The 27,309-nt window shown below is 36.4% G+C and overlaps 1 protein-coding gene across 1 annotated transcript in view; it reads left to right on the forward strand.

Moving 5' to 3' along the window:
- LOC136826710 (kielin/chordin-like protein) overlaps positions 1-27,309 on the forward strand; it is a 559,277-nt gene that overhangs the window by 491,072 nt on the left and 40,896 nt on the right. The window contains exons 5-6 of the mRNA XM_067084103.1: positions 15,328-15,423; positions 21,357-21,530. Coding sequence (XP_066940204.1) covers positions 15,328-15,423; positions 21,357-21,530 — 270 coding nt within the window. The remainder of the gene's footprint in view (positions 1-15,327; positions 15,424-21,356; positions 21,531-27,309) is intronic.

Raw genomic sequence — 27,309 nt, forward strand, 5'->3', positions numbered from 1 at the left:
CCTCTCTCTCTCTCTCTCTCTCTCTCTCTCTCTCTCTCTCTCACACACACATTATCTGTCTCTTTATTCTCCGACACATTATCTCTGTGGGTTTATTCTCTCTCTCTCTCACTTATCCGTTTAATTATTCCTCTCTCTCTCTCTCTCTCTCTCTCTCTCTCTCTCTCTCTCCTTATCTGTTTGGAATTATTCCTTCCAGCACGTATCCCACCTCTCTCTCTCTCTCTCTCTCTCTCTCTCTCTCTCTCTCTCTCTCTCCTCTATCTGTTTGGAATTGTTGTTTCCAGCACTTACCCACATCTCCCCTCTCTCTCTCTCTCTCTCTCTCTCTCTCTCTCTCTCTCTCTCTCTCTCTCTCTCTCTCTCACACACACACACACGCACACATTATCAGTTTGAATTTATTCCTTCCGGCACTTCCCCTTACCCTCTCTCTCTCTCTCTCTCTCTCTCTCTCTCTCTCTCTCTCTCTCTCTCTGTGTGTGTGTGTGTGTGTTACTGTGTGTCTTTCATATATTTGTATAGTTCTTACGCTTCATCTTTTTATTTTCTCCGTTCCCAAATGAGAAATATAACCCTTCATGTTTGCTTTTAATCATCTTTATTCTATTTCTTCTTATTCCTTCTATGCTTTTCTAACGGCAGTGATGAAATTGATATTGGATATGAATCAGTTTCCCTCGAACAAATTTGTTTAGAATTTATACTAAACAGTCATTACCTTTTTTATTTCATATTTTGATTAACTCCAGTTATTCTTCTGTTTAAGAATACGAGGTTATTCGTGTCCGATGAGTCAATAATATCTTTTAGTTTTCTGTAAAAGCAAACTATTGTGCCGGCTTTGTCTGTCCATCCCCATTTTTTTCTGTCCGCACTTTTTCTGTCAGCACTTTTTTCTGTCCGCCCTCAGAGCTTATAAAGTACTGAGGCTAGAGGGCTGCAAATTTGTATGTTGATCGTCCACCTTCCAATCACTAAACATACCAAATTGCAGCCATCTAGCCTCTGTAGTTTTTATTTTCTTTAAGGTTAAATTTAGCTACCAGCGTACGTCTGGCAACGATATAGGCCAGGTCACCACCGGGCCGTGGTTAAAGTTTCATGGGCCACGTCTGATACAGCCTTATACCGAGACCACCGAAAGATAGATCTATTTTGTGTGACCTTGATTGTACGATGTACAGAAAACAATTGCGCCGAAGAAACTACGGCCCTTTTTTTTTACTTGTTTATTTTCGAATTGACGGTAAATATCTGCATCCGATATCACTGGGGCTAGTCGTGATTGGCGGAGGTTCAAGCTCAGCGCCTGCCATTGGTAGATAATGATATCGGCTGTGGAGATATACCGTCAGCCCGAAAATATTTGTAATATTTGACAAATAAATTTAGTATGGAATCTAGTAGGTGATTGAACTGATATATGATAGTTATTTAGGATTCAAAAGTCATATAATGAGTCTTAATAAAGAAAATAACTTTATTTGATAATGTTATCCTTACAGCAGCAGCTGCAGTAGTATTAGCAGGTGTTGTTGTTTTTGTTGTTGCAGTAGTAGCTAGGCTATTGGACATCATTCTAAAATGACTTAAACTATCAAAGCATAATATCTTTAATTTTCATCTCACCCTGAAAGACAACAAAAAAAAAACCTTTCTAACAAACACTCACTAATATAAATCTCCGCAGTCGTGGCAAAGAAAGACTGAACTTTGTCCCCAAACATCTTACTTTCCCGACTTATTTTCCCGACTCCGTTTGAATGTTTGAATGTTGTTTTAGGAATATTTTCCGGATTCCGTTTGAATGTTGTTTCAGGTAATACCCTTCACTAATGTGGGGCGTTGGAAAAGACAGGGCCCTCCATTGCGTCAGTGAGAGGTATTGCTCCGGCTTTCTGAAGTGTTGTATCAACAGAGAGAACGTTGTGGGTTCATCTCTTGTTGAGAGAGAGAGAGAGAGAGAGAGAGAGAGAGAGAGAGAGAGAGAGAGAGAGAGAGAGAGAGAGAGAGAGAGAGATCGGTTGGTGCCAAGGCAGGCTTATTAGTTGAGAGGATCTTTATGTGAACTTTGAAATGGCATGTCATATATATATATATATATATATATATATATATATATATATATATATATATGTATATATATATATATATATATATATATATATATATATATATATTGTATATATTTGTATACATATGGAGGTATGTATACATACATATATGCATATGTATTATATATATATTTATATATATATTTATCTTTATATATATATATATATATATATATATAAAATATATATATATAATATATATATATATATATATATATATATATATATATATATATATATATATAATATACACACATGGAGGGAGAGTTAGTTTCATATTTAGCGTTTTATCTTTGACCCATAGCTTAAATAAAGAAATGAAATGATAAATTAAAGCTAAATAAATATTTACAAATAAATAAACAAATAAAAATTAAATATCTTCCAAACGAAAAAAACGTAATAAATAAATAAATAAATGAGTAAATAAATGAAATGATAATTAAATAAGTAATTAAATAAATAAAATTATAAATAAATAAATAAATAAATAAATAAAAATTAAATAAATAAATTAAATAAAATTAGGAATCGCAACCAGACAAGTCCATTTTATGGTGGTTGCATAGTCAGCGTACCTGTTGACGAAAGTAAAAAAAAAAAATCTGCGCCGAAGAGTCTTCGGCGCAATCGAGATTTCTGTACAGCTGCTACGGTGAAACTTTAACCACGGCCCGGTGGTGGCCTATCTTACATCGTTGCCGGAAGAAAGAGTGGGTAAATTTAACCTTAAATAATATGAAAACTGCTGAGGCTAGAGGGCTGCACTTTTGTGTGTTTGATGATTGGAGGGTGGATGATCAACATACCAATTTGAAGCCTTCTAACCTCAGTGGTTTATTAAATCTGAAGGCGGACAGAAAAAGTGCGGACAGAAGAAAGTGCGGAATGACAGATAAAGTGGTCACAATAGTTTTCTTTTACAGGAAACTAAAAAACTGACCGAAATAAATACCAACAAACAAACTGACGAAAGGGTGGAGATTTCTATAGTAATCCGTTTGTATCCCCTCCGACGGATCCAAAAGTGCTACGGAAGAATGAAAAGAGAGAGAGAGAGAGAGAGAAAAACACGAATCCGACAAAGGTATCAAATGGTGAAAATTGAGCCCGGCCCGATTCAATAGCACCCGCTATAACTTTCCGAGTCTGGCACAAAGGCGTTCGCCAGCTGAAAGGGGCCTCCAGATATACACCTCTCCTCCTCCTTTTCCTCTTCCTCCTCCTCCTCCTCCTCCCCTTTCTCCTCCTCCTCCTCCTCCTCCTCCTCCTCCTCCTCCTCCTCCTAACTCCGGGTGAAAGCTTTCTCTCGATTTTCCTCCACTCCGGAGTAGTGCGAGGAGGAGGTGAGGAGTTGTCGACGTCGACAGCTCTCCTCGATCGTCGAAAGTGTATGAGAGAGAGAAAGAGAGAGAGAGGGGGGGGAGGGAAAAAAACGAGAGAGAAAAAAGCGAGAGAGAGAGAGAAAGAAAAAGAAGAGAGAGAAAGAGAGAGAGAGAGAAAAGAAGAGTGAGAGAAAGAAACGAAGAGAGAGAGAGAGAGATACTTCAGGTCGAGTGGCTGCTGAATAATCTCGGGGGTGGGGGGAGAGGGGAGCCTGAGAAAGGAAACTTTTCCATATGTTGCCGTTATGAAAATGAGACTCTCTCTAAAGCTCTCCCTCTCTCTCTCCTCTTAACAGTCCATACTTAGTAAAACAGGCAACGGAGATTGCTTCATCTGTTTTGTTTATTTTTGATTGATTGATTGTAAGTTATACAGGGTTATGGATTTTTTCGTGTATTTTTATGGAAGAAATGAGTTGTAGAAAGGTAGACTAATTAACCTTTTATTAATGTTATGATATTAACAATATAATTTCTTGCTGAAAAGTGTTGGCACAGGTGACTATCCTGAAATTTGTTGAAGGTTAAGACCACGAATAAATGCACATCTCTCTCTCTCTCTCTCTCTCTCTCTCTCTCTCTCTCTCTCTCTCTCTCTCTCTCTCTCTCTCAAGCCCAGGGTCCCAAAAATTGGGAGGGCGAAATTGAATTTCATAGCCAGGGAGGCTGTTTATAATAATTAATCATATCCGGAAGTGACAAAATGACACATCCGGTTAAGAACAAAATTAAACAAGAAAAAAACAAGTAAAAAATGCGCCGAAGTTTCTTCGGCGCAATTGAGTTTCTGTACAGCCGCTACAGCATATAATCAAGGCCACCGAAAATAGATCTATTTCGGCGGTCTCGATATATTGTAGTATGAGCCGCGACCCATGAAACTTTAACCACGGGCCGGTGGTGGCCTATCCTATATCGTTGCCAGAAGCACGATTATGGTTAACTTTAACCTTAAATAAAATCAATATTACTGAGGCTAGCGGGCTGCAATTTGGCATGTTTGATGATTGGAGGGTGGATGATCAAATTACCAATTTGCAGCCCTCTAGCCTCAGTAGTTTTTAAGATCTGAGGGCGGACAGAAAAGAAATTGCAGACTATGAAGTGCGGACGGACAGACAAAGCCGGCACTATAGTTTTCTTTTACAGAAAACTAAAAAACCGATAAAAAAAAAAAAAAAAAATGGTATCTTTTAACGAAGGGCTTAACGTTCGCTTTCACTTCATTCTCCCCGAGAGTAATCCGAGCATGCTTTAAGGAAATCGCGGGGAAAGCTGTGTGTAACTTTCGAACGACTTTCTTTTCCCTAAAATAGGGAGAAATCTTTTCCCGGAGAATTCTTCTAAACTTCGTGTTCCTTTACGTTAAGTGTCACTCGGCGAAAGTTTAGCGCAAGTGAATTTTGTCCGAAAAGTTAAAGGGGAAAATATGAAATGACCTGAGGAAGATGGCGGTCATAATGAAAATGGCGTCTTTGAGGGGGGGTGGGGGCGGTGGCGGGGGTGGGGAGCTAAACTGGGTTGGAACACGGTGGAGTAAGGTGAAGGATTAGGAAAACTTATTACGTAATCACTAAAGATGTCATTTCGCAGGTGATAATTGGATCAGGTCTAGGGTAGGTATAGGGTAGGATTGGAAATGATTTCCACCTGAAGATATATATATATATATATATATATATATATATATATATATATATATATATATATATATATATATATATATATTTATTTGTTTATTCATACATTGATGGCTTGTTTATTCATAGTCATTGATGGCTGAATCACTGAGGCATACTGTTCATCGTTGTTATTCCCGACTGAAGTGGAGTGAAATTTGTTGGTTAAATTTGTGATGTGACGAATCACTGACCATATATATATTTATATATATATATTATATATATAGTTATATATATAGGTACAGTGAAGTGGATAATAACTGAAATTTGTTTATATATTGTATGTTAATATTTACATGATGAATGTAGTAAAACGTGTGGAACAGTTTTATATATATATATATATATATATATATATATATATATATATATATATATATATATATATATATATATACACACACAGGCCTACGGCTAAATATATATAGTGCAGAGAAAACATGAATTTACATGTATATCACGCCCCCATGGGCCATAGTTGTTGATGCTTGATGGTTTTGGAGTCAACACACAGACGACCGGGACGATTTCGTCTGAACCGTAGCTGGGATTGGTCCCGTCTTCCAGCAAGCCTTTGTCAACAATCAGACCTCTCTGTGTTTCCAGGGATTTCCAGAGATATACATCAGGAACCCTCTCTCTCTCTCTCTCTCTCTCTCTCTCTCTCTCTCTCTCTGTCTGGACTTATTCTCTCTCTCTCTCTCTCTCTCTCTCTCTCTCTCTCTCTCTCTCTCTTACCATATCTGTTTGGATTTATCCTTCCAGCATTTATCCTCCTCCTCCTCCTCCTTTTCCCTCTTCCTCTTTCACTCTCACCATATTTATTTGGATTTATTCAATTTAGCACATATCCTCTCTCTCTCTCTCTCTCTCTCTCTCTCTCTCTCTCTCTCTCTCTCTCTCTCTCTCTCTCTCTCTCTCTCAAATTTATTTCGACAATTTTGAAAATGCTTTCTTAACATTTTAAATTTTCCGTATCTTTGATGAGAAAACTTTAGGGTATAGCTATCATGTTTATGAGAGAAGTACTTTTTTGCTGAAAATATTTATATTCACAGGAAAAGTAGACAAAAAGGAGGTTGAAAACATAAAGGAACGAAAATATAAGTGGAAAAGACAGATTTAAAATATCCAATAGTTAATTTCTAGAGATGCGTTAGCAAATGTTCAGTTATGACTGGGTGTGCATAAAAATTCTCTCTCTCTCTCTCTCTCTCTCTCTCTCTCTCTCTCTCTCTCTCTCTCTCTCTCTCTCTCTCTCTCATTGTTAGCAATAAAAAGATGATATACTGAAGCCATTTGTGCTTCTGTTTAGTGAACGGATGCCCTCCGGCAATGCATTCTCTTTTAAAAGTAAAGATTTATGTCGTTCAGTAACCTTCTTAACCTATCTGCATTAGCCAAAGATCTTCCACACACAAATGAAGCTTACTGCAGGTGAAAGGAAGTCCCCTCCCCTCCCCTCCCCTCCCCCCCCCTCCTCCCCCCCTCCCCTTCCTCCCCATTCTCTATTTTTCTAGACCATGGAACCTAGGAACTCAGTTGTAGGGAAACTCCCTCTACACTCAGATGTATTGGAACCACTACCCCCTCTCCGTCTCCATTTCTAGCCCCTAGTGGAACTTCCGAACTCAATCCCAGATCCTTCGCTCTCTGTTTGAGTTGGATTAATTTGCCTTTCTGGGACATATGCTACTGGGGCGGCTGTTTTTGGAATTAATTTCCAACTCGATTTTTTCTATTCGAGGTACATGAAATCTCCCGTCACAAGTGATTATGAAGGCATAGAAAAACAACAGAAAAAGTGGATAAAAACAATGAAAGAAAGCAAAGGATAAAAGCAGGAATTTCATGAGATTAGGCATAGTAAAACTAAGAGAAGAAAGGATAAAATTAATAAAGAAAAGTAAAGGAAAAAAATAGACATTTCATGAGAGATTATTAGGCATAGTAAAACAACAGAAAATGGATAAAAATTATGAAATAAAACGAAGGATAAAAACAAAAATTTCATGAGAGATGAGGCATTGTAAAAACACTAGAAAAATGTATAAAAATCATGAGTGAAAACAAAGGGGAAAAAATAGATATTTCACGAAAGATCTGAGAAATGATACAAAATAATGGAACTCCAAAAGTTTCGGTTTAAATCTCACTGAAATATTTTCTTTAAATGAATAAAAAGGTATATGAGTATTCTGGGAATTTGGTCATGTTTTTGTTTTTGCTCATAATTATATCTTCTTGGGTGAATATGATAGAAATAATCAACACACAATAACGTGTGGAACAGAAATAAACTTCTGACTCACATCAGGATCGAACCCAGGTCTTTCACTTAGAGAGGAGACCGCTGCCAACCAAGCCACACAAGTCATAATTGAAAGACCTGGGTTCGATCCTCGAATGAAATGCTGTCAGTTGGGTCACTGCTGAGTCGGGAAGTTGGGGAAAACACGCTCGCCTGCAAGCAGTTACCCTGCCCAGGTAAAGCCTTAGGTACAGTGGTACTCAGGTTCCAACTTCTTTTATGACGTGTGTGGCTTGGTTGTCAGCGGTCTCGTCTTTCAGTTGAAAAACCTGGGTTCGATCCTGATGTGAGTCAGAAATTTATTTCCTTTTCACACGTTTTATTGTGTGCTGAGTATTTCTGTTATATATATATATATATATATATATATATATATATATATATATATATATATATATATATATATATATATATATATCTTCAACCTTCATTTTCTTCCGTGTGCTCAATAAGAATTCGCCAGTGTCAGAACCTTTTTTGTGCCGCGTAAATATTAGAGACAACAAACTTCCCTTATTTACAGGTGAAGGTTTAGACAGGTAATTAACGCTTCAACTTATTTTTAGTACCTGCGCCATTCACCGGAAGTGCCCTCGCCAGGTATTCGTACCTGGGACATCAGATGTCATGTGTCGGCCGATTCGATTTCGAACTTCCCGAATTCGCGGGAGAGAGAACCTTTCCTAGTTTTGCAAATTGATTTTTGAAAAAAAAAAAAAAAAAAAAAAAATTTTTAAAATTTTTATTTTTCTTGTCTTCGGTGAATTATTTCTTATTCATTTTAATTTTTTTTATTTTTGTCTTTGGTGAATTATTTTTTATACATTTTTCAATTTGTTCGTTTTTCTTGTCTTTTGTAAATTATTTCTTATCCATTTTTCAGTTTTTTCTATTCTTGTCTTCGGTGAATTATTTCTTATCCATTTTCAATTTTAAAATTTTTCTTGTCTTTGGTGAATTATTTCTTACCCATTTTTCAATTTTTATATTTTTTTTCTTCTGTGAATTATTTCTGATATTTTTTCATTTTTCTTGTCCCCGGTGAATTATTTCTTGTCGATTATCCAACTTTTATATTTTTCTTGTCTTCGGTGAATTATTTCTTATCCATTTTCAATTTTTTTTTATTTTTCTTCTTTTCGGTGAATGATTTCTTATCCATTTTTCAATTTTTTTCTGGTCTTTGGTGAATTATTTCTTATTAATTTTTCATTTTTTTTATTTTCCTTGTCTTCAGTGAATTATTTCCTATCCATTTTTCAATTTTTATATTTTTATTTTCTTCGGTGAATTATTTCTTGTCGTCTTTTCATTTTTTTGTCTTCGGTGAATTGCCTATTACCTATTATTCAATTTTTATATTTTTCTTGTCTTCGGTGAATTGTTTCTTCTCCATTTTTCAATTTTTGTATTTTTCTTGTCTTCGGTGAATTATTTCTTTTCCATTTTCAATTTTATTACTTTTCTTGTCTTCGGTGAATGATTTCTTATATAATTTTTTTTCCTTGTCTTCAGTGAATTATTTCTTAACCATTTTCAGTTTTTATTTTTTTCTTGTCTTCGGTGAATTATTTCTTATCCATTTTTCGTTTTTTTTGTGTTCGATGAATTATTTCTTATTCATTTTTCAATTTTTTTTTCTTGTCTTCGGTGAATTATTTCTTATCCATTTTTCAATTTGTGTATTATTCTTGTCTTCGATGAATTATTTCTTATCCTTTTTCATTTTATTTATTTTTCTTGTCTTCGGTGAATTATTCCTTATCCGTTTGTCAATTTTCTTTTTTATTCCTCTTGTCTTTTGTGAATTATTTCTTTTTGATTTTTTCTTATTTTTCTTGTCTCTGGGGAATTATTTCTTAAGCTGCATTCCAACGATTGGTGGAAAAGAAAACAGTGTTTTGTTATTCGTCAAAAGCCTTGGAAATGGTTTAATTTTTCACAAAATTTTATTTTATTTATTTATTTATTAAATTTTTTGGCTTATCACTTCTTAAACTTCATTCCAGCTTTGGTAGAAAAGAAGATAATGTTCTGTTACTTGTTTTTTAATGTAATCTGTTTTGTTACTTGTTTTTTTTTAATGTAATCTGTAGAATTATAATTCATGTGGAAACTTGAGTAAAGTTAAAGAAAAATTAAAAGGAAAAAAATCTTGATTACATTTGCAGTCAGAAATGCAATGACAATCATGAGCTTAAAATCATACAATCCTGTTCGCTGATTGTTTATAGCGTAAATCCTAAAAAAAATATATAATTTTTTTTTAATTTAGTGAATTATAATTCAAGTGGAACTTGAATAGCGTTAGATAAAAATGACAAGAAAATCAAATCTATATGATGACATTCGCAGTCAGAAACGCAATGACAATCATGAGCTTAAAGTTTTCCAATCCTATTCGCTGATTGTCGGATTCATATATCAATCCAGATTTAGATATTTTATCGCGATTCGCTGCTTTGCGGCGTAAAATGAACGTACGAGAGAGCGCGCGCGCCCACGCAGACTCAAGCGTACACACACACACACACACACACACACGCTGCGTATAAAATGTCTCTCGGGGCGGATTCAGATATTCGGAGAATTTATGACGGGAGGTGAAATATGGCTTCGCTTTTCTTTTCTGGTGTGTAATGTATTGCTTTATAATCCCTCCTGGCTCCAATCTTTGCATATTTTACCGATATTGGAACATCTGTCTCTGGACAGCTCCATGAACTTTATGGAGAGAGAGAGAGAGAGAGAGAGAGAGAGAGAGAGAGAGAGAGAGAGAGAGAGAGAGAGAGAGATATTTCCAGTGAATCAGGAAGTTTTTGCATTTCGAATTTATGGAAGTGCATATTCCAGTCATGTTTCGTCGAGAGAGAGAGAGAGAGAGAGAGAGAGAGAGAGAGAGAGAGAGAGAGAGAGAGAGAGAGAGAGAGATTTTCTTAGAGATGTATCTTGATTTTGGTGTTTAGTCGTCATATTTGACCCTCCAGGAAATAAAAAAATTTTTGACTTCAACTGAGAGAGAGAGAGAGAGAGAGAGAGAGAGAGAGAGAGAGAGAGAGAGAGAGATTTGAGAGATTTTCTTAGAGTATCTTGATTTTGGTGTTTATCATATTTGACCCTCCAGGAAATAAAAAATTTTTGACTTCAACTGAGAGAGAGAGAGAGAGAGAGAGAGAGAGAGAGAGAGAAAGTTCTTTTATCTGCAAACTGTGCAGTTTTATTGTATGATAAAAAAAAAAGAAGCAGCGTATATTTCTACTCTTTTTCAAAAGTGATTCGCTGTTGCCGCGCATATTTCTACTTTTTTTTTTTTTTAAGTGATTCGCTATTACATTTCAAAAATATGCTGGAGAGTAAACGTACAGAAACACACACGTACACATGCGCACATGTGTATCACACGCACATGTGCGCATCGAGTCATGAAAGGAAAAATGGGAAACTGTATTTACGACCGAAAATTTTTTAACCCTTCTGAAGGATTCCAAGAATTTTTTTTTGGCAATAAACTTTTCAGTTAAAAATACACAACAGAATTTACTTTTATTTGACGATTACTCATACACACACACACACGTAAATATTATATATAAAGACACATATATATATATATATATATATATATATATATATATATATATATATATATATATATGTATATGTATATATATATATATATATATATATATATATATATATATATATATATATATATATATATATATATATATATATATATATATATATATATATATATATATATATATATATATTTTAATATATATATATTATATATATAATAATACATATATATATATATATATATAATTATATATATATATATATATATATATATATATATATATATATATATATATATACAGTATATATATGTATGTGTGTGTTTGTATATTTATATGCAAGAACTAATCGCTGAATCACATGAAAATTTGATGTGTATTTTTACTCTTACGTTTAATACGAAACCATTTTAAGTCTGAGAATTGCTAAATAATTTTTTCAGGCAAAATGATAAAAAAAACGAGGCTCTTAAACAAATGCTTTGAAGCAGAGAATTTTAAAGTGCTGACGAATAGTAAGCTAAAATTTGGAAAGTGACAAATAAAAAAAAAATAGAAATAAATATCAAACAAAAGTCAGTCGACTCGTGTATATTGTTTGTAATTATGACGCAGAGTCACTCTATTTATGTTGCTTTATCTTCATTAATTTGTTAGTTTATTTTTCCTTCTTTAAATAAGTGATCTATTCTTTCTATATTTCCCATTACCTTCTGTTACTTCTTTCTACCGAACACCATATTCTTTGTAAGCTTGAATTTCAAGCTTGTTTCGTATGAAGAGGGTTCTTCATCTGAATAATAATAATAATAATAATAATAATAATAATAATAATAATAATAATAATAATAAAAATAATAATAATAATATTCTTTGGAAGCTTGAATTTCAAGTCAGTGGTGGTGGGCCTGTTCCATGTGAAGAGGGTTCACCATCTGCATAATAATAATAATAATAATAATAATAATAATAATAATAATAATAATAATAATAATAATAATAATAATAATAATAATAATATTCTTTAGAAGCTTGAATTTCAAGTCCGTGGTGGTGGGCTTGCTCCATATGAAGAAGGTTCATCGTCTGAATAATAATAATAATAATAATAATAATAATAATAATAATAATAATAATAATAATAATAATAATAATAATAATAATAATATTCTTTAGAAGCTTAAATTTCAAGTCAGTGGTGGTGGTGGGCTTGCTCCATATGAAGAAGGTTCATCATCTGAATAATAATAATAATAATAATAATAATAATAATAATAATAATAATAATATTCTTTGAAGCTTGAATTTCAAGTCCGTGGTGGTGGGCTTGCTAATGAAGAAGGTTCATCGTCTAATAATAATAATAATAATAATAATAATAATAATAATAATAATAATAATAATAATAATAATAATATTAATAATAATAATAATAATAATCTTTAGAAACTTGAATTTTAAGTCAGTGGTGGTGGGCTTGCTCCATATGAAAAGGTTCATCGTCTGAATAATAATAATAATAATAATAATAATAATAACAATAATAATAATAATAATAATAATAATAATAATAATAATAATAATAATAATAATAATAATAATAATAATAATATTCTTCAGAAACTTGAATTTCAAGTCAGTGGTGGTGGCCTTGCTCCATATGCAAAGGTTCATCATGTGAATAATAATAATAATAATAATAATTAATAATAATAATAATAATAATAATAATTCATGAAGGAAAGTAGACCCTCTTTTGCAGGTCTTATTAAAAGTGGCTGTATTACAATATTCAATCAGAAATCTTTTCGTCTGGGTTCATGGTTCTTTTTCAGGCTCAGCGATACTGTCTTTAACCAACATGAATATCGGCCAGTTACTGACTAACATCGCTGAGCCTGAAAAGCGAATCATAAGGAGGATAGAAAAGACACTATATAAGATAAATTCGCATAATACAGCCATCCTTTTAATAATAATAATAATAATAATAATAATAATAATAATAATAATAATAATAATAATAATAATATTCTTTAGAACAGGGGTTTTCAACCTTTTTCTCCCCACGTACCATTTTGGGTATTTTTAATGTCAATAATGTACCCCCCCCTCACTTTGCATAAAGTAGAAAACAAAACAAAGGCAGAAAAACATTCCATTGTGCATATTTGCAAGTACTGTACTGAAGGGAAGTAAGTACACAACTCTCCTAACATAACCAACAATATTGTAAACACAAAGAATTCCATCAAAATAAAGAAAATTGTTGATAATTATTTACCTGTGGCTATGCAGTCAGTGGGCGGCCAGGCCCCTAACCCTAACACCCGTGGGGAGAGCGTACCCCCTAACTGACCCTTGGCGTACCCCCTGGGGTACGCGTACCCCAGGTTGAAAACCCCTGCTTTAGAAGCTTGAATTGAAAATTCAAGTCAGTGGTGGTGGGCTTGTTCCATAATGAAGAAGGTTCATCATCTGAATAATAATAATAATAATAATAATAATAATAATAATAATAATAATAATAATAATAATAATAATAATAATAACGTTGTATAAGTAAATAAACGAAGCTTCTTGGCGAGATAAAGCTATCTCTTGCTGCAATTTGTAATATGCAAAAATGCACCCCAGGCAAAAATACGTAATTTTCATTAGCGGCATTATCTATTAATTTATTTCATTGTCTTTGAAAATAACGGAATGGGATCCCTCGCCGGTAAGTACCTTTGTCCCTCTCCGATTGGCTTTCAGTTAATTTGCGTCATTACCCGAGAGTCAATTAACGCAAACCAATTAATATGGAGCTTTGAACTGAAATATGACTTCGTGGCAAGTAATGATGTACAACAAGGTTCTGTAGTCTTGTGTCAATGATTTTCAATAACAATAACTACAAAGAAATTTTCCCCGTAGGGGATGGTGCCGCCAGTGCACCTCATGCGGTGCACTGTAGGTATTACTTAAGGTTCTTTGTAGCGTGCCTTCGGCCCCTAGCTGTAACCCCTTTCGTTCCTTTTACTGTACCTCCTTTCATATTCTCTTTCTTCATCTTACTTTCCACCCTCTCCTAACAGGAGGTTTTCCTCCTGTGACACCTTTCAATCCTTTTACTATCAAATTCCGTTTCAGCGCTGAATCACCTCATAGGTCCCAGTGCTTGGTCTTTGGCCTAAATTCTATATTCAACTCTATATTCAACATAGACGTTTGAAATAGTCGAGTAAATAGATTTTGAATTTGATTGTTGTCGACTGCAATAGCTAGGGGCTCGTCATATTATCTCATTATCTTATCGATGTTATTATATTTTCTTTTCTCGTGGATTGGCTGAAATGGCAAAGAATAAAGAATGTGTGTTAACTGTATGAATAAAAATTCGTCATCTCTTTCCAGTGGCTAGAATTTTGGTGCAATTTCAGACTCGTTTTCCATAAATCGACAAGAACAAAGAAAATTCAAACTGCACCATTCTGATGTTCTTATAGCATGCGAATATTCCATCCCCTTTTTGTCACTTCCTGTTTATGCTCCATCATCTTCTTTCCTCAGATATCTGTTGCTGGATTTTTTTTTAGTTTTCTGTAAAGAAAACTATTGTGCCGGCTGTCCGTCCGCACTTTTTTCTGTCCGCACTTTTTTCTGTCCGCACTTTTTCTGACCGCCCTCAGATCTTAAAAACTGCTGAGGCTAGAGGGCTGCAAATTGGTATGTTGATCATCCACCCTCCAATCATCAAGCATACCAAATTGCAGCCCTCTAGCCTCTGTAGTTTTTATTTTACATAAGATTAAAGTTAGCATAATGGTGCGTCTGGCAACGATTTTAGGACAGGCCAGCACCGGGCGATGGTTAAGGTTTCATGGGCCGCGGCTTATACAGCATTATACCGAGACCACCGAAAGATAGATCTATTTTCGGTGGCCTTGAATACACGCTGTACCGGCTGTACAAAAACTCGATTGCGCCGAAGAAACTTCGGCTCATTTTGTACTTGTTTTTCATATTCTCTCATTGCACCATTCTGATGTTCTTATAAAGTATGCAAGTATTATATTCTGTTATATCCTATTCCTGTTTATGCCCCATCATCTCCTTTCCTCAGATATCTATTTCAGGATTTTTTTTTCTTTTATGAGCTCGATGTTGAAATAAAAAAATCCAGAAATCCAAAAATCCAAAAAATCCCCGCAGATATTCGTCTTCCATTTGAGTGAAATCTCCCATCTTCTGTCTTCTCTTCCACAGGTGATCTCCAACCTGAAGACCCAGAGACTGAATGTCTTCTACCACATCAAGGAGGACTCCAAGACACATCAAGCCTCCTTCCAGATGCCTGATAAGGTAAGCCCTTGGGGAAGGGTACCCTGGGGAGGTGGGGAGAAAGAGGGTAGGGGTAGTTTAGCCATAAGGGAGAGTTAGGGAGAGGTTACCTCTGGGAGAGGAAGAGAGGAGAGAGAGAGAGAGAGAGAGAGAGAGAGAGAGAGAGAGAGAGAGAGGGAGGGGTGTGGGGGTTGGATGGGGTGTGGGGATGTGGGAAGAAGGAGGGTAGGGGTGTCAGAGGTGGGTGGGTGGGTGGGGACCAGGGGAGGGATGTGGGAAGAAAGAGGGTAGGGTTGTGGGAGGTGGGTGGGTGATGGATGGGGTGAGGGGATGTGGGAAGAAAGATGGTAGGGGTGTGGGAGGTGGGTGGGTGGGTGAGGGATTGGAGGAGGGGATGTGGGAAGAAAGAGGGTAGGGGTGTGGGAAGTGGCTGGGGGATGGAAGTGGGGAGGGGATGTGGGAAGAAAGATGGTAAGGTTGTGGGAGGTGGAGGATGGGTGGAGGGAAGAGGAGTTGGTGGATGGGAAGAAGGAAGCCTTGTGTATTCCAGCCTTGCTGGAACCTCTTCCACCTTCTCTATCCCTCCCCCAACCCCTGTTCCAGCCAAAGATTCCCTAAAATCTCCCTGGTGAGTAGTAGGGCGCCGATGAAGTCCCTGAAATTGGGGTTCCAGAGGAACACCGCTTCTGCAGCTGACAAGAGAGAAGAGGCTGCTTGTCCCTGGAGGAGCAGGCGAAGGAAGGAAGGAAGGCCCCGGGGGATTTCGGGAGGTTTATAGATATGTAAAAGGATATTTTCGACGGATTTTGGAAGAGACGATAAGGCGACGACGTTCTTTTGTTCTCCAGACATTTCGCCCCGCTCGGAAAACAGGTCGATTTTGCTTGTGGTGTCTCCGTCGGTTTTGGACTTGGAGGAGAGAGAGAGAGAGAGAGAGAGAGAGAGAGAGAGAGAGAGAGAGAGAGAGAGAGAGAGAGAAGATAAGGCGCGCCGTTCTTTTGTTCTTCGGATATTTCGCTCCGCCCGGAAAACAGGTCGGTTTTGCGTGTGGTGTTTCCGTCGGTTTTGGACTTTGGGGGAGGGGGGGTTAGGAGAGGAAGGGGCTTATCTCAAGTTAGATGGGACGGGGAGATGAGAGAGAGAGAAAGAGAGAGAACCTACAGGCTACTTGATAACAGGAAATTGTAGAAAGCTTTATGGTATTTTGTGCAAATCCTGTGGATTCAAATCCGTGAAAGTGGGATTGGACTGGGAGATGAAGTGGGGAGAGAGAGAGAGAGAGAGAGAGAGAGAGAGAGAGAGAGAGAGAGAGAGAGAGAGAGAGAGAGAGAGAGAGAGAGAGAGAGAGAGAGAGCTAGCCTATAGGCCTTTTGGGAACTGGAAATTGTAGAAAGCTATCTGGTATTTTGTCAGATCTTTTCGATTCAAATCCACAAATGGGACATTTTTTAAATTTAGTGTTATCCTGCTCAACATCAAGTACGACCTATCAAGGAAACCACTGTGGCACTAGTGCCTTCCTACTCTTAATTTTATACATTTAATATGTAACACATTATCATTTATAAAGCTAATGAAACGCCCACAGAGTCGGCCCTTTCCGTGATTAATTGTCATTAATCACCATATCTACTCAGTCAATCATCCTAATTATCCACCTGCCATCAAGCAAATCCTTCCGTCTGTCAATCGTGTCCGTAAGTAGCCCGGTCCCACACGGCTGTACATGGGTACTGGTGTCTGCTGAATTCAGGGGGCTGGGGGCTACGAACTTCACCCTCAATTGAAGACTTGCCGATATAGGCTGTACTCATCTGCCGGCAATCCCTTCCAAGGGGAAACAAGCTTTACACAAATACTATATATATATATATATATATATATATATATATATATATATATATATATATATATATATATATATATAATGTATATATATTATATATATATATATATATATATATATATATATATATATATATATATATATATATATATATATATATATATATATATATATATATATATATATATATATATATATATATATATATATATAATGTATATATATTATATATATATATATATATATATATATATATATATATATATATATATATATATATGTGTGTGTGTGTGTGTGTGTATGTATGTATGTATGTATACATATACATAAAATCTTTCTTTTTTTCAAACCAGCACTTTTACAGAGAAAAAAGGACTAGAGCACATACCAGAGGATTTGGACTGAAAAGTTTTCCCATTTTGGGTGGATTTTTTTTTTCTTATCCTTCTTTCTTGTACGTTTAGATAAGCGCTAAGTTGGATGTTAATCCTCGCAGCGTTGCTTCCTGGAAAGACTTCTCAGATGACTGAAGAAAAGCGACAGTCGTCTCTCAAAGTTCATGTCATAACTGAGCGACGTTTAGGCTTGTTTCTTACGTGTATACAAAGAAAATTATGGAATAGAATAGAATATAAGATTTGGGGCAAAAGCCAAGCGCTTGGACCTGTGAGGTCATTCGGCACTGAAAGGGGAAATTGAAAGTAAAAAGATTTTAAAGGTTTCACAGGAGAACCTTTTGCAGTTATACTATGAAACAATTGTTAGAGAGGGTGGAAAGTAAGATGGAAGAAAGAGAATATGGATGAAGGTATATTGAAAGGAACGAAAGAGGTTGCAGCTAGGGACCTAAGGAAGGGACGCTGCAAAGAACCTTAAGTAATGCCTGCAGTGCACCGCGTGAGGTGCACTGACGGCACTACCCCATTACGGAGAGAAATACATTTGGGAATATTTTGTTGAAACTGTTTTTACTTTCTTGGGATGCTTCTGTATGGTGTCTCGGTTGGAGATGCTTTTTTGGGATGCTTTTGTGCGAGGCATGTCCCGTTGTGGAATGATTTGGGCAAAGCATAGCCCTTTTCAGGATGTTTTCGTTCCAAGCATAGCTTATTTTGGGATTTTATGTTCTGAGATGCTTTCGTTAAAGCGTAACTTGTTGTGTAATGGTTTTTTTTTTTCAGAGCATGGCCTGTTTTGTGAAGCTTTTGTTCAGAGCATATCCTATTTTGGTATGCTTTCGTTCAAAGCACAGCCTTTATAGAATGCATATGCTCAACGAAGCATGCCCCATTTTGGTGTGCTTTGTGAGAAGAATAACCTGTTTCATGATGCTTTCGTTCAAGTGCATATCCCATTTCGGGATGCTTTTGTTCAGCGTATACCCTGTTCTGATATGCTTTCGTCCAAAGCACCGCCTTTTTAGAATGCTTATGTGCAAGAAAGCATACTCCCATCTTGGAGCGCTTTTGTGAGAAGAATAACCTGTTTCATGATGCTTTCGTTCAAGTCATATCCCATTTTTTTTGGATGCTTTTGTTCAGAGTATACCCTGTTCTGATTTGCTTTCGTGTAAAGCAAGGCCTTTTAGAATGCTTACGTGGAACAAAGCATACCCATCTTGGGGCGCTTTTGTGAGGAGAATAACCTGTATTGGGATGCTTTCGTTTAATGCCTATCCCATTTCGGGATGCTTTTGTTCAGAGCATATCCCGTTTCGGGACGCTTTTATCCAGAAAATACCCTGTTTCGGGACTCTTATATCCAAAGAATACCCTGTTTCGGTATGACTGTTCAAAACATACCCTGATTTTGAAATCCTTTTTATTGAGCTTTCAAGAGCGTCTCATGCTCGAGATGCCCTTTGACAACCCTGACAAAAGAACCGGGCGAAGGAGACACCTCCTTCACTCCTTCAGACCTCGGGATTCGTAAGGAGTGAAGGAGTGCATTATCGCAATCCTCGGGAGCGGATGATCGACGACAGCTTTACGCGACCTCCGAATCGGAACTGGGCTAAGTGGCTGGATATGCATAATGTCTCCGAATCTCTCCGAATCTCTGCAATCTCACGCGGGAGGGAGACAGGAAGTGAGCGGGCAAAGGGGGGAGGGGAGAGGAAGAGATCCATTAGCGAACTGAAACAGTTATATTGTAGTGGTTAATGAAAATGACCCCAATGGGAAAGGGTTATTCAGAATGGAGGGAGCCTTCTCGCCTCGCCTCCATTAAGACGTTTGGCGCAGTGACGTGACGATGGAGTTGCCAAGTAGCGAATTTCTTGGAATGTTTTCGGTTGATGGATGGTGAACTTTACTTATGAATATATTTTATGGGTCAGGGTGGAGTATAAACTTTGGTGACTGATTGTCAATATAATAAAAATGTACATATTTACGAATAACAAACACAGGGAGAATAATAAGACCAAATAGGAATTGGTAATTACTCTCACAAGTGACAGAAAAACATAAACAAAAGTGTTTTAAGGAGCATGAATAAAAGTGGTCTTAAGCAACCACCAAAACAAGAAGAGATAACTGAGGTATAGTAGATCCATTTACCCGGAAACCACAAGTAATTTCGGCGAGATCAGAGAAGACTTCCTTCACGACAGACGACGGAATGAAGAAGTTTTCAAGGGAATTGAGAAACTGGCAACTCCATATGAAAGCTTCATCCTTGAAAGGGAGTCTTATTTCTATAGACTCGCTATATATATATATATATATATATATATATATATATATATATATATATATATATATATATATATATATATATATATATATATATATGTGTATATATCGTCCACATTATTTTATATAATCAGTTATTCAGTATATATATACATATATACACATATATATATACACATACACACACATATATCATTACTATCCTGTCTTATTTACGAGTTAAACCTCCTTTGTTTTTCTGCACAAAAAAAATTCGCCAGTTCTTTTCAGCAAAATAAATAAAATAGAGAGACAGACATCACTTATTCCGCAACCACAACATTCTTGCATTATGTAACTTGAAAATCCATAATATAATCATGTCCAGTCAGCAGAGCGCTTCAAGACAAAGTTTTATCCAACCGTAAACGACTTGACGTTTTGTTTTAAAATGATTTTCCGTAGGGGAGTAGTGCCGTCAGTGCACCTCATGCGGTGCACTGTAGGCATTAATTAAGGTTCTTCACAGCGTCCCTTCCTTACGCCCCTAGCTGCAAACCCTTTCATTCTTTTACTGTACCTCCTTTCTTAATCTCTTTCTTCCATCTTACTTTCCCCAACCCTCTCCTAACAGTTGTTTCATAATGCACCTGCGAGGTTTTTCTCCCGTCACACCTTGCAAACGTTCTTTACTCCCTATTTCCCTTTCAGCACTGAATGACCTCATGGATCCCAGTGCTTGGCCTTCGGCCTAAATTTTATATTCAAATTAGCGTTTTAAATTGATTGTTTAAATTTTTTTTTCTCCCAGGTTGGTTGGCCCTGCACCCGTAATTTTCAAAGAAAGTTTTAACCAACCATAAACCACCTTGTTTTTTAAACTAATTGTTTTAGCGTTTTATTTTTTCTCCCGGGTTGGTTGGACATGGACCCGTATCTTGCAAAGAAAATTTTAACCAACCATAAACCACCTGGTGTTTAATTTTTTTAAACGTTTTATTTTTTCTCCCAGGTTGGTTGGAAACTCTTATCCACCAACCTAAACCACCTGGTGTTTAATTTTTTAAACGTTTTATTTTTCTCCCAGGTTGGTTTTACCCTTATCTTTTTAACCAACCATAAAAGTTTTAATTTTTTTAAACGTTTTATTTTTTCTCCCAGGTTGGTTGGACCTTGACCCTTATCTTGCAAAGAAAATTTTAAACTAATTGTTTTAACGTTTTATTTTTCTCCCACGTTGGTTGGACATGGACCGGTAATTTTCAAAGAAAATTTTAACCAACCGTAAACAACCTGATGTTTTAAACTTAATTGTTTTAACATTTTATTTTTTTCTCCCAGGTTGGTTGGACCTGGACTCGTATTTTTCAAAGAAAATTTTAACCAGCCATGTTTAATGTTTAATTTTTTTACGTTTTATTTTTTTCTCCCAGGTTGGTTGGACCTGGACCCGTATCTTGGTGAGCGTCAACCAGACCCAGGTCCGATTTTGGGTGAACTGTGCCGACTACGACAAACAGAAGCTGGCTGGGCACATCGACCTCCAAATACCCGAGGGCAGCCTCATCTACTTCCGACAGGAGCCCGGTCTCAAGAACAAACTGATTGTGAGTGTTTGTGACTTTTCTTTTTTTATTTTCCTGGTTGACTTGCTTGACTTGCATTTGTGTGTTTTGTGTGTGTTTTTTATGATTTTTTTATTGCATGTTTTTTTTTTCTTTTTCTTTTTTTTTGCGAAGAGGTACACTGGCTGTTAAAATGTTCTTTCTTACGTGTCATGGCTTCTAGCCCTTAGCTTTGGGCAGTGTTGTATGCACGTATGCAGAGTTACACACGCACATACACGTACACACACATATGCACACATACACGCTTACATATACACACATACAAATACACGCATAAGTATATATATGCATAAATATACAGTACATATATATATATATGTATGTATGTATGTAAGTATGTATGTATATGTGTGTGTATGTGTATGCATGTGTGTGATTTCAAATGCACAAATCAAAGCATGAGCACAGAATATTTTAAAACGTTATTGTAGCTTTGATCACGGCTTTTCTGAGAATTCTTAACATCCGTTAATCTCCGAAAGAGAGGGCATTAACCTTTATTATTAATCGCAGTGCATTATGAACGTCCAACGTACAGTATTTCAAAAAAAAAAAAACAGAAAAGCAAAAAACGAAACCCCATTTTTAAGGTCAATAGAATTCAGTTCATTGCCTGTCATTGTCGTCCGCTGGCCAGCTGTAAAATCTGTTGCATATTTACGAGTCTGTTTCGATCAAGTGATGTATGCAAATCTTATATAAGTCCAACGGGGCTTTTTTAGGCTTAAATGGCCCTCTAACCTGTGTACACTGATGCCACTCAGTTGAATCACAAACACCTTGAAAGCAACAAAACAAACATCTCTGTTTGTGCCTTGCTAGGTGTATGTAATTTACTTGTGTGGTACTTTGAGATCATTTTTAGTTTTCTATAAAAGAAAACCATTGCCGGCTTTGTCTGTCTGTCCACGCTTTTTTTTTTTTTTTTTTTTCCGCACGTTTTTCTGTCCGTCCGCACTTTTACTGTCCGCCCTCAGATCTTAAAAACTGCTGAGGTTAGAGAGCTGCAAATTGGAGTGTTGATCATCCACCTTCCAATCATCAAACAGACCAAATTGCAGCCCTCTAACCTCAGTAGTTTTTATGTTATTTAAGGTTAAAGTTAGTCATAATCGTGCGTCTGGCGACGATATAGGACAGGCAATACCGGGCCGTTGTTAAAGTTTCATGGGCCGCAGCTCATACTGCATTATACCGAGACCAACGAAAGATAGATCTGTTTTCGGTGTCCTTGATTATACGCTGTACAGACAACTCGATAACGCCGAAGAAACTTTCGCGCATTTATTACTTGTTTTTTATCATAAATAATTTGGGATACATAAAAGTATTTGCAATTTTCAGGTTTAAGAAATTAATATTATGAAGGGATTGAACTGTGCTTCTCTATTCTTTGTGCAAATAGATTTTTGAGAATGAATAAATGTCCAGTCGTATTCTATATATGAAATGAATTAAGCAATAAAATCCTTTCAGTTACGCCAGTCTTAAGAATACACATGAAAAACATGTTGTTAAATGTGCAACTCTATCTTCCCTTCACTTTAAACAGTTCGGCTTACGAAGAAGTATTCCATTTAAGCCCCCTTTGGTTTTAATGAGCTAAGCAGTGAATTAGGTGCTTTATAGTTAGATGAATGTGAAGGGTTACATCAGGGGCTGAAGGGAAGGGCTAGGCTCCTGCAGCACCATCCCAAATGATGTCCTTGGAACCATGAGACTTAAACCTGTACAGGAATATATATATATATTATATATATATATATATATACACAGACATATATATTTATATTTATACACACACACACACACACACACACACACATACATATATATATATATATATATATATATATATATATATATATATATATATATATATATGTGTGTGTGTGTGTGTGTGTGTGTGTGTGTGTGACTGATTCATAGTTCCTTCGCTATATTTTCCCTTTGTTGTTTTCTGAACGTTCTTTTTTGTAGTTGTTGTTTTCCTGTTCCTCCCTTGTTTGCCTTTCCAATTTTTTTTGTTTACATTTTTCGTCTCTTACCTTAGTTCCGAACAAAGTTGCCCGAAGTGGAAATCTCTCTCTCTCTCTCTCTCTCTCTCTCTCTCTCTCTCTGAGCCCTCTTCCTCCAGAATTGACAGCCAATTTTAGGAGAATATTCGGAACCACCACCTGGGCGTTATCTGGTTCTCTTGGAGCCCGTCCTCAATATCGCCCTTCCCCGTCTTCCCCCTCCCCGTCTTCCCCCTCCCCATCCCCTTCCACCCCCACCCATCCCAAATAGTCCCACCCATCTCCTTTTCATCCCCACGTTTTCAAGGCTCCTTCCCTTTCCCCTGGACCTGGTACCCTATCAACTCCTCTTCCCATCCCCTCCGCCTCCCCTTCCCATTCCCCTCCCCTCTCCTTCCCTTTCCCTGCTACCCCCATCCATCTCAAATAGTCCCACCCATCTCCTTGTCAACCCCATGTTTTCAAGGCTTTCCCATCCCCTCCCCTTCCCCTAGAACTAGTACTCCCCCTTCCCCCCACCCCATCCCCTACCCAAGAACACACACACTTCACGATACTGCCATCTGCCGTCGGTGCTCCTGTTGGGGGAAAAATCAAGTTTATTTTTAGGGTCTTCGGTTATGGGCTGTTAAGAGAGCATTCGGAATTGTGTGTTTGACTTTGGTTTTATTTAGGTCCTCGCCTCCGCGACGGCCACATTGCTGAATTGGTTCTGTATTGAATTTGCCTTTTTATAAACATGCAAACGAACGAGGTGCACATGAACGTAGGCGCGCGCGCACACACACACACACACACACACATATAATGTTTGTGTGGTGAGTTTACTGTTTATCTGGTCACTCCATAATTCAGCAGTTTATGTGTGAATGCGGCAAACTCATTGTGGTATCTTTTATATATACTGTATATATATATATATATATATATATATATATATATATATATATATATATATATATATATATATATTAACTCTCCTTAAGTGTATTTAAACTAAAACAATACTCGTGCTTTTTGTATTTCAAAATGTTTAAATACCCTCATACTAAGAAACTCAGAAATTTAATTAAAATTTACATAAGTATATTTTTTTTTGTTTAAAGAAACCGCCCAACTCTGTAATGAATCAGTCATTTCGTTGAAAGATTGACAGAATTCCTTCACAGCAGCTTCAAATCTGTCGCACTGTAATATGACAGAATTCCTTTACAGCAGCTTCAAGTCTGTCGCACTGTAACATGATAGTGTCACACTGTAACATGGCAGAATTCCTTCACAGCAGCTTCAATTCTGCCACACTGTAACATGGCAGAATTCCTTCACAGCAGCTTCAATTCTGTCACACTGTAAAATGGCAGAATTCCTTCACAGCAGCTTCAATTCTGCCACACTGTAACATGGCAGAATTCCTTCACAGCAGCTTCAATTCTGCCACACTGTAACATGGCAGAATTCCTTCACAGCAGCTTCAAGTCTGTCACACTGTAACATGGCAGAATTCCTTCACAGCATCTTCAATTCTGTCACACTGTAACATGGCAGAATTCCTTCACAGCAGCTTCAATTCTGTCACACTGTAACATGGCAGAATTCCTTCACAGCAGCTTCAAGTCTGTCACACTGTAACATGGCAGAATTCCTTCACAGCAGCTTCAAGTCTGTCACACTGTAACATGGCAGAATTCCTTCACAGCAGCTTCAATTCTGCCACACTGTAACATGGCAGAATTCCTTCACAGCAGCTTCAAGTCTGTCACACTGTAACATGGCAGAATTCCTTCACAGCAGCTTCAATTCTGTCACACTGTAACATGGCAGAATTCCTTCACAGCAGCTTCAATTCTGCCACACTGTAACATGGCAGAATTCCTTCACAGCAGCTTCAATTCTGCCACACTGTAACATGACAGAATTCCTTCATAGCAGCTTCAAGTCTGTCACACTGTAACATGGCAGAATTCCTTCACAGCAGCTTCAATTCTGTCACACTAACATGACAGAATTCTGTGGATTTCCAACAGCTCATCGGTCAATTTTCAAAACTAAGTATTCCAACGTCTTTGAGTGCAAAAGAGGAAAAAGCTTATTTTTATTTAGTCTGATGATCCATTTTTCGTGTAGGCTGCCGGGAGTTGTAACTTGAAGATGTTGTAAAGCCAAATGAAGCGAAATGACTGATATATATATATATATATATAAAAATATATATATATATATATATATATATATATATATATATATATATATATATTCATTTATTCAAAGCATTTATATTACCCTGCGAAATAACTAACAGAATATAAAAATTAGGCCTATTCCCTCAAGAAGCGATAGGCTTGGTTGTCACAAGAGTTTAGCTTACATTTCAAAACTGGGGAAACTAAATTCACTCCGATGAACAGTAATCATTAAAGTTCAGTCAAAATGCGTCTTTGAAGTGAATGAATGCTCGAGTTTTCTTACGTGCTCAAAGGACGCAGAATTTCAGTAGGCTTAAGAATTTTTTTTAACGATGCATGCAAGATAGGTTCATTATAGGAACGGTCATTATCGGGGTTTGTGCACATGCATACGAAATATACTTTGTGGTCTTCTATATAACGCAAGCACACACAAACACACACGCATATATATTATGTATACACACATATATACATACATGCATACATACATACATACATATATATATATATATATATATATATATATATATATATATATATATATATATATATATATATATATATATAATACGCACACTCTAGGTATATGTGTGTGTGTTTGTGCGCACGTATTTTCTTTAATTAGCGCGGAGTCTTATTCAGTGAATGTTATAAAAGGTCTCGTTAATTTTGGACGCGACGCGAAGTTAGAAATTGTAAATTATTAATGTGTCGAACTGAAAGAGCGGCAATTTTACCTCGGCGTTTGTTGTTCCCCGTCAAGAAATGCACGAAATTCTTGCGTAATTCTTTGTGTGTGTTTGTGTGTGTGACGATTCATCCCAGAATTTTTCAGTATTTTTTTTTCTTTTGTATCGAAACTTTCAGTTATTCCGTACTCTATAAGAAGTCTTTCCGTAGGGGGGGATAATGCCGTCAGTGCACCCCGTGCGGGTCACTGTAGGCATTACTTAAGTAAGGTTCTTTGCTGCGTACCTTCGGCCCCTGGCTGCAATCCCTTTCGTTCCTTTTACTGTACCTCTATTCATATTCACTTTCTTCCGTCTGACTTTCCTCAACCCTCTCCTAACAATTGATGCATAGTGCAACTGAGAGGTTTTCCTCCTGTTACACCTGTCAAACCCTTTACTGTCAATTTCCGTCTCAGCGATGAATGACCTCATTGGTTCCAGTGCTTGGCCTTTGACCTAAAATCTGCATATTCCATATATTCCAATATAAGAAGTCTAGTCATTGAGAATTATATCTTTCCTAGATAACAGCTCCTAAGGAATTTTTCTCTTTAAAATAATATATAAGATTACGATCAAAAAATAAGAATGGGCGCAAAGTCATAAGTAATATAGATAAATGGAAGGTTTTTTTTCAACCCTACTTAATACATAAATCACCTCCACACTAATCTTATTTTCTTTTTTCTTTTTAATTTTTTTTCGAAATAAGATGATAGCTTCGGAGAAATTTTTATCTTTAAAATAATATAAGGTTGTGACCGTAAATCAGAAATGGTGCAAAGTTGATAAATAATATATATATATGTACTGTATATATATA

This window comes from Macrobrachium rosenbergii, chromosome 41, assembly GCF_040412425.1.
Source record: "Macrobrachium rosenbergii isolate ZJJX-2024 chromosome 41, ASM4041242v1, whole genome shotgun sequence".
Classification (NCBI taxonomy): Eukaryota; Metazoa; Arthropoda; class Malacostraca; order Decapoda; family Palaemonidae; genus Macrobrachium; species Macrobrachium rosenbergii.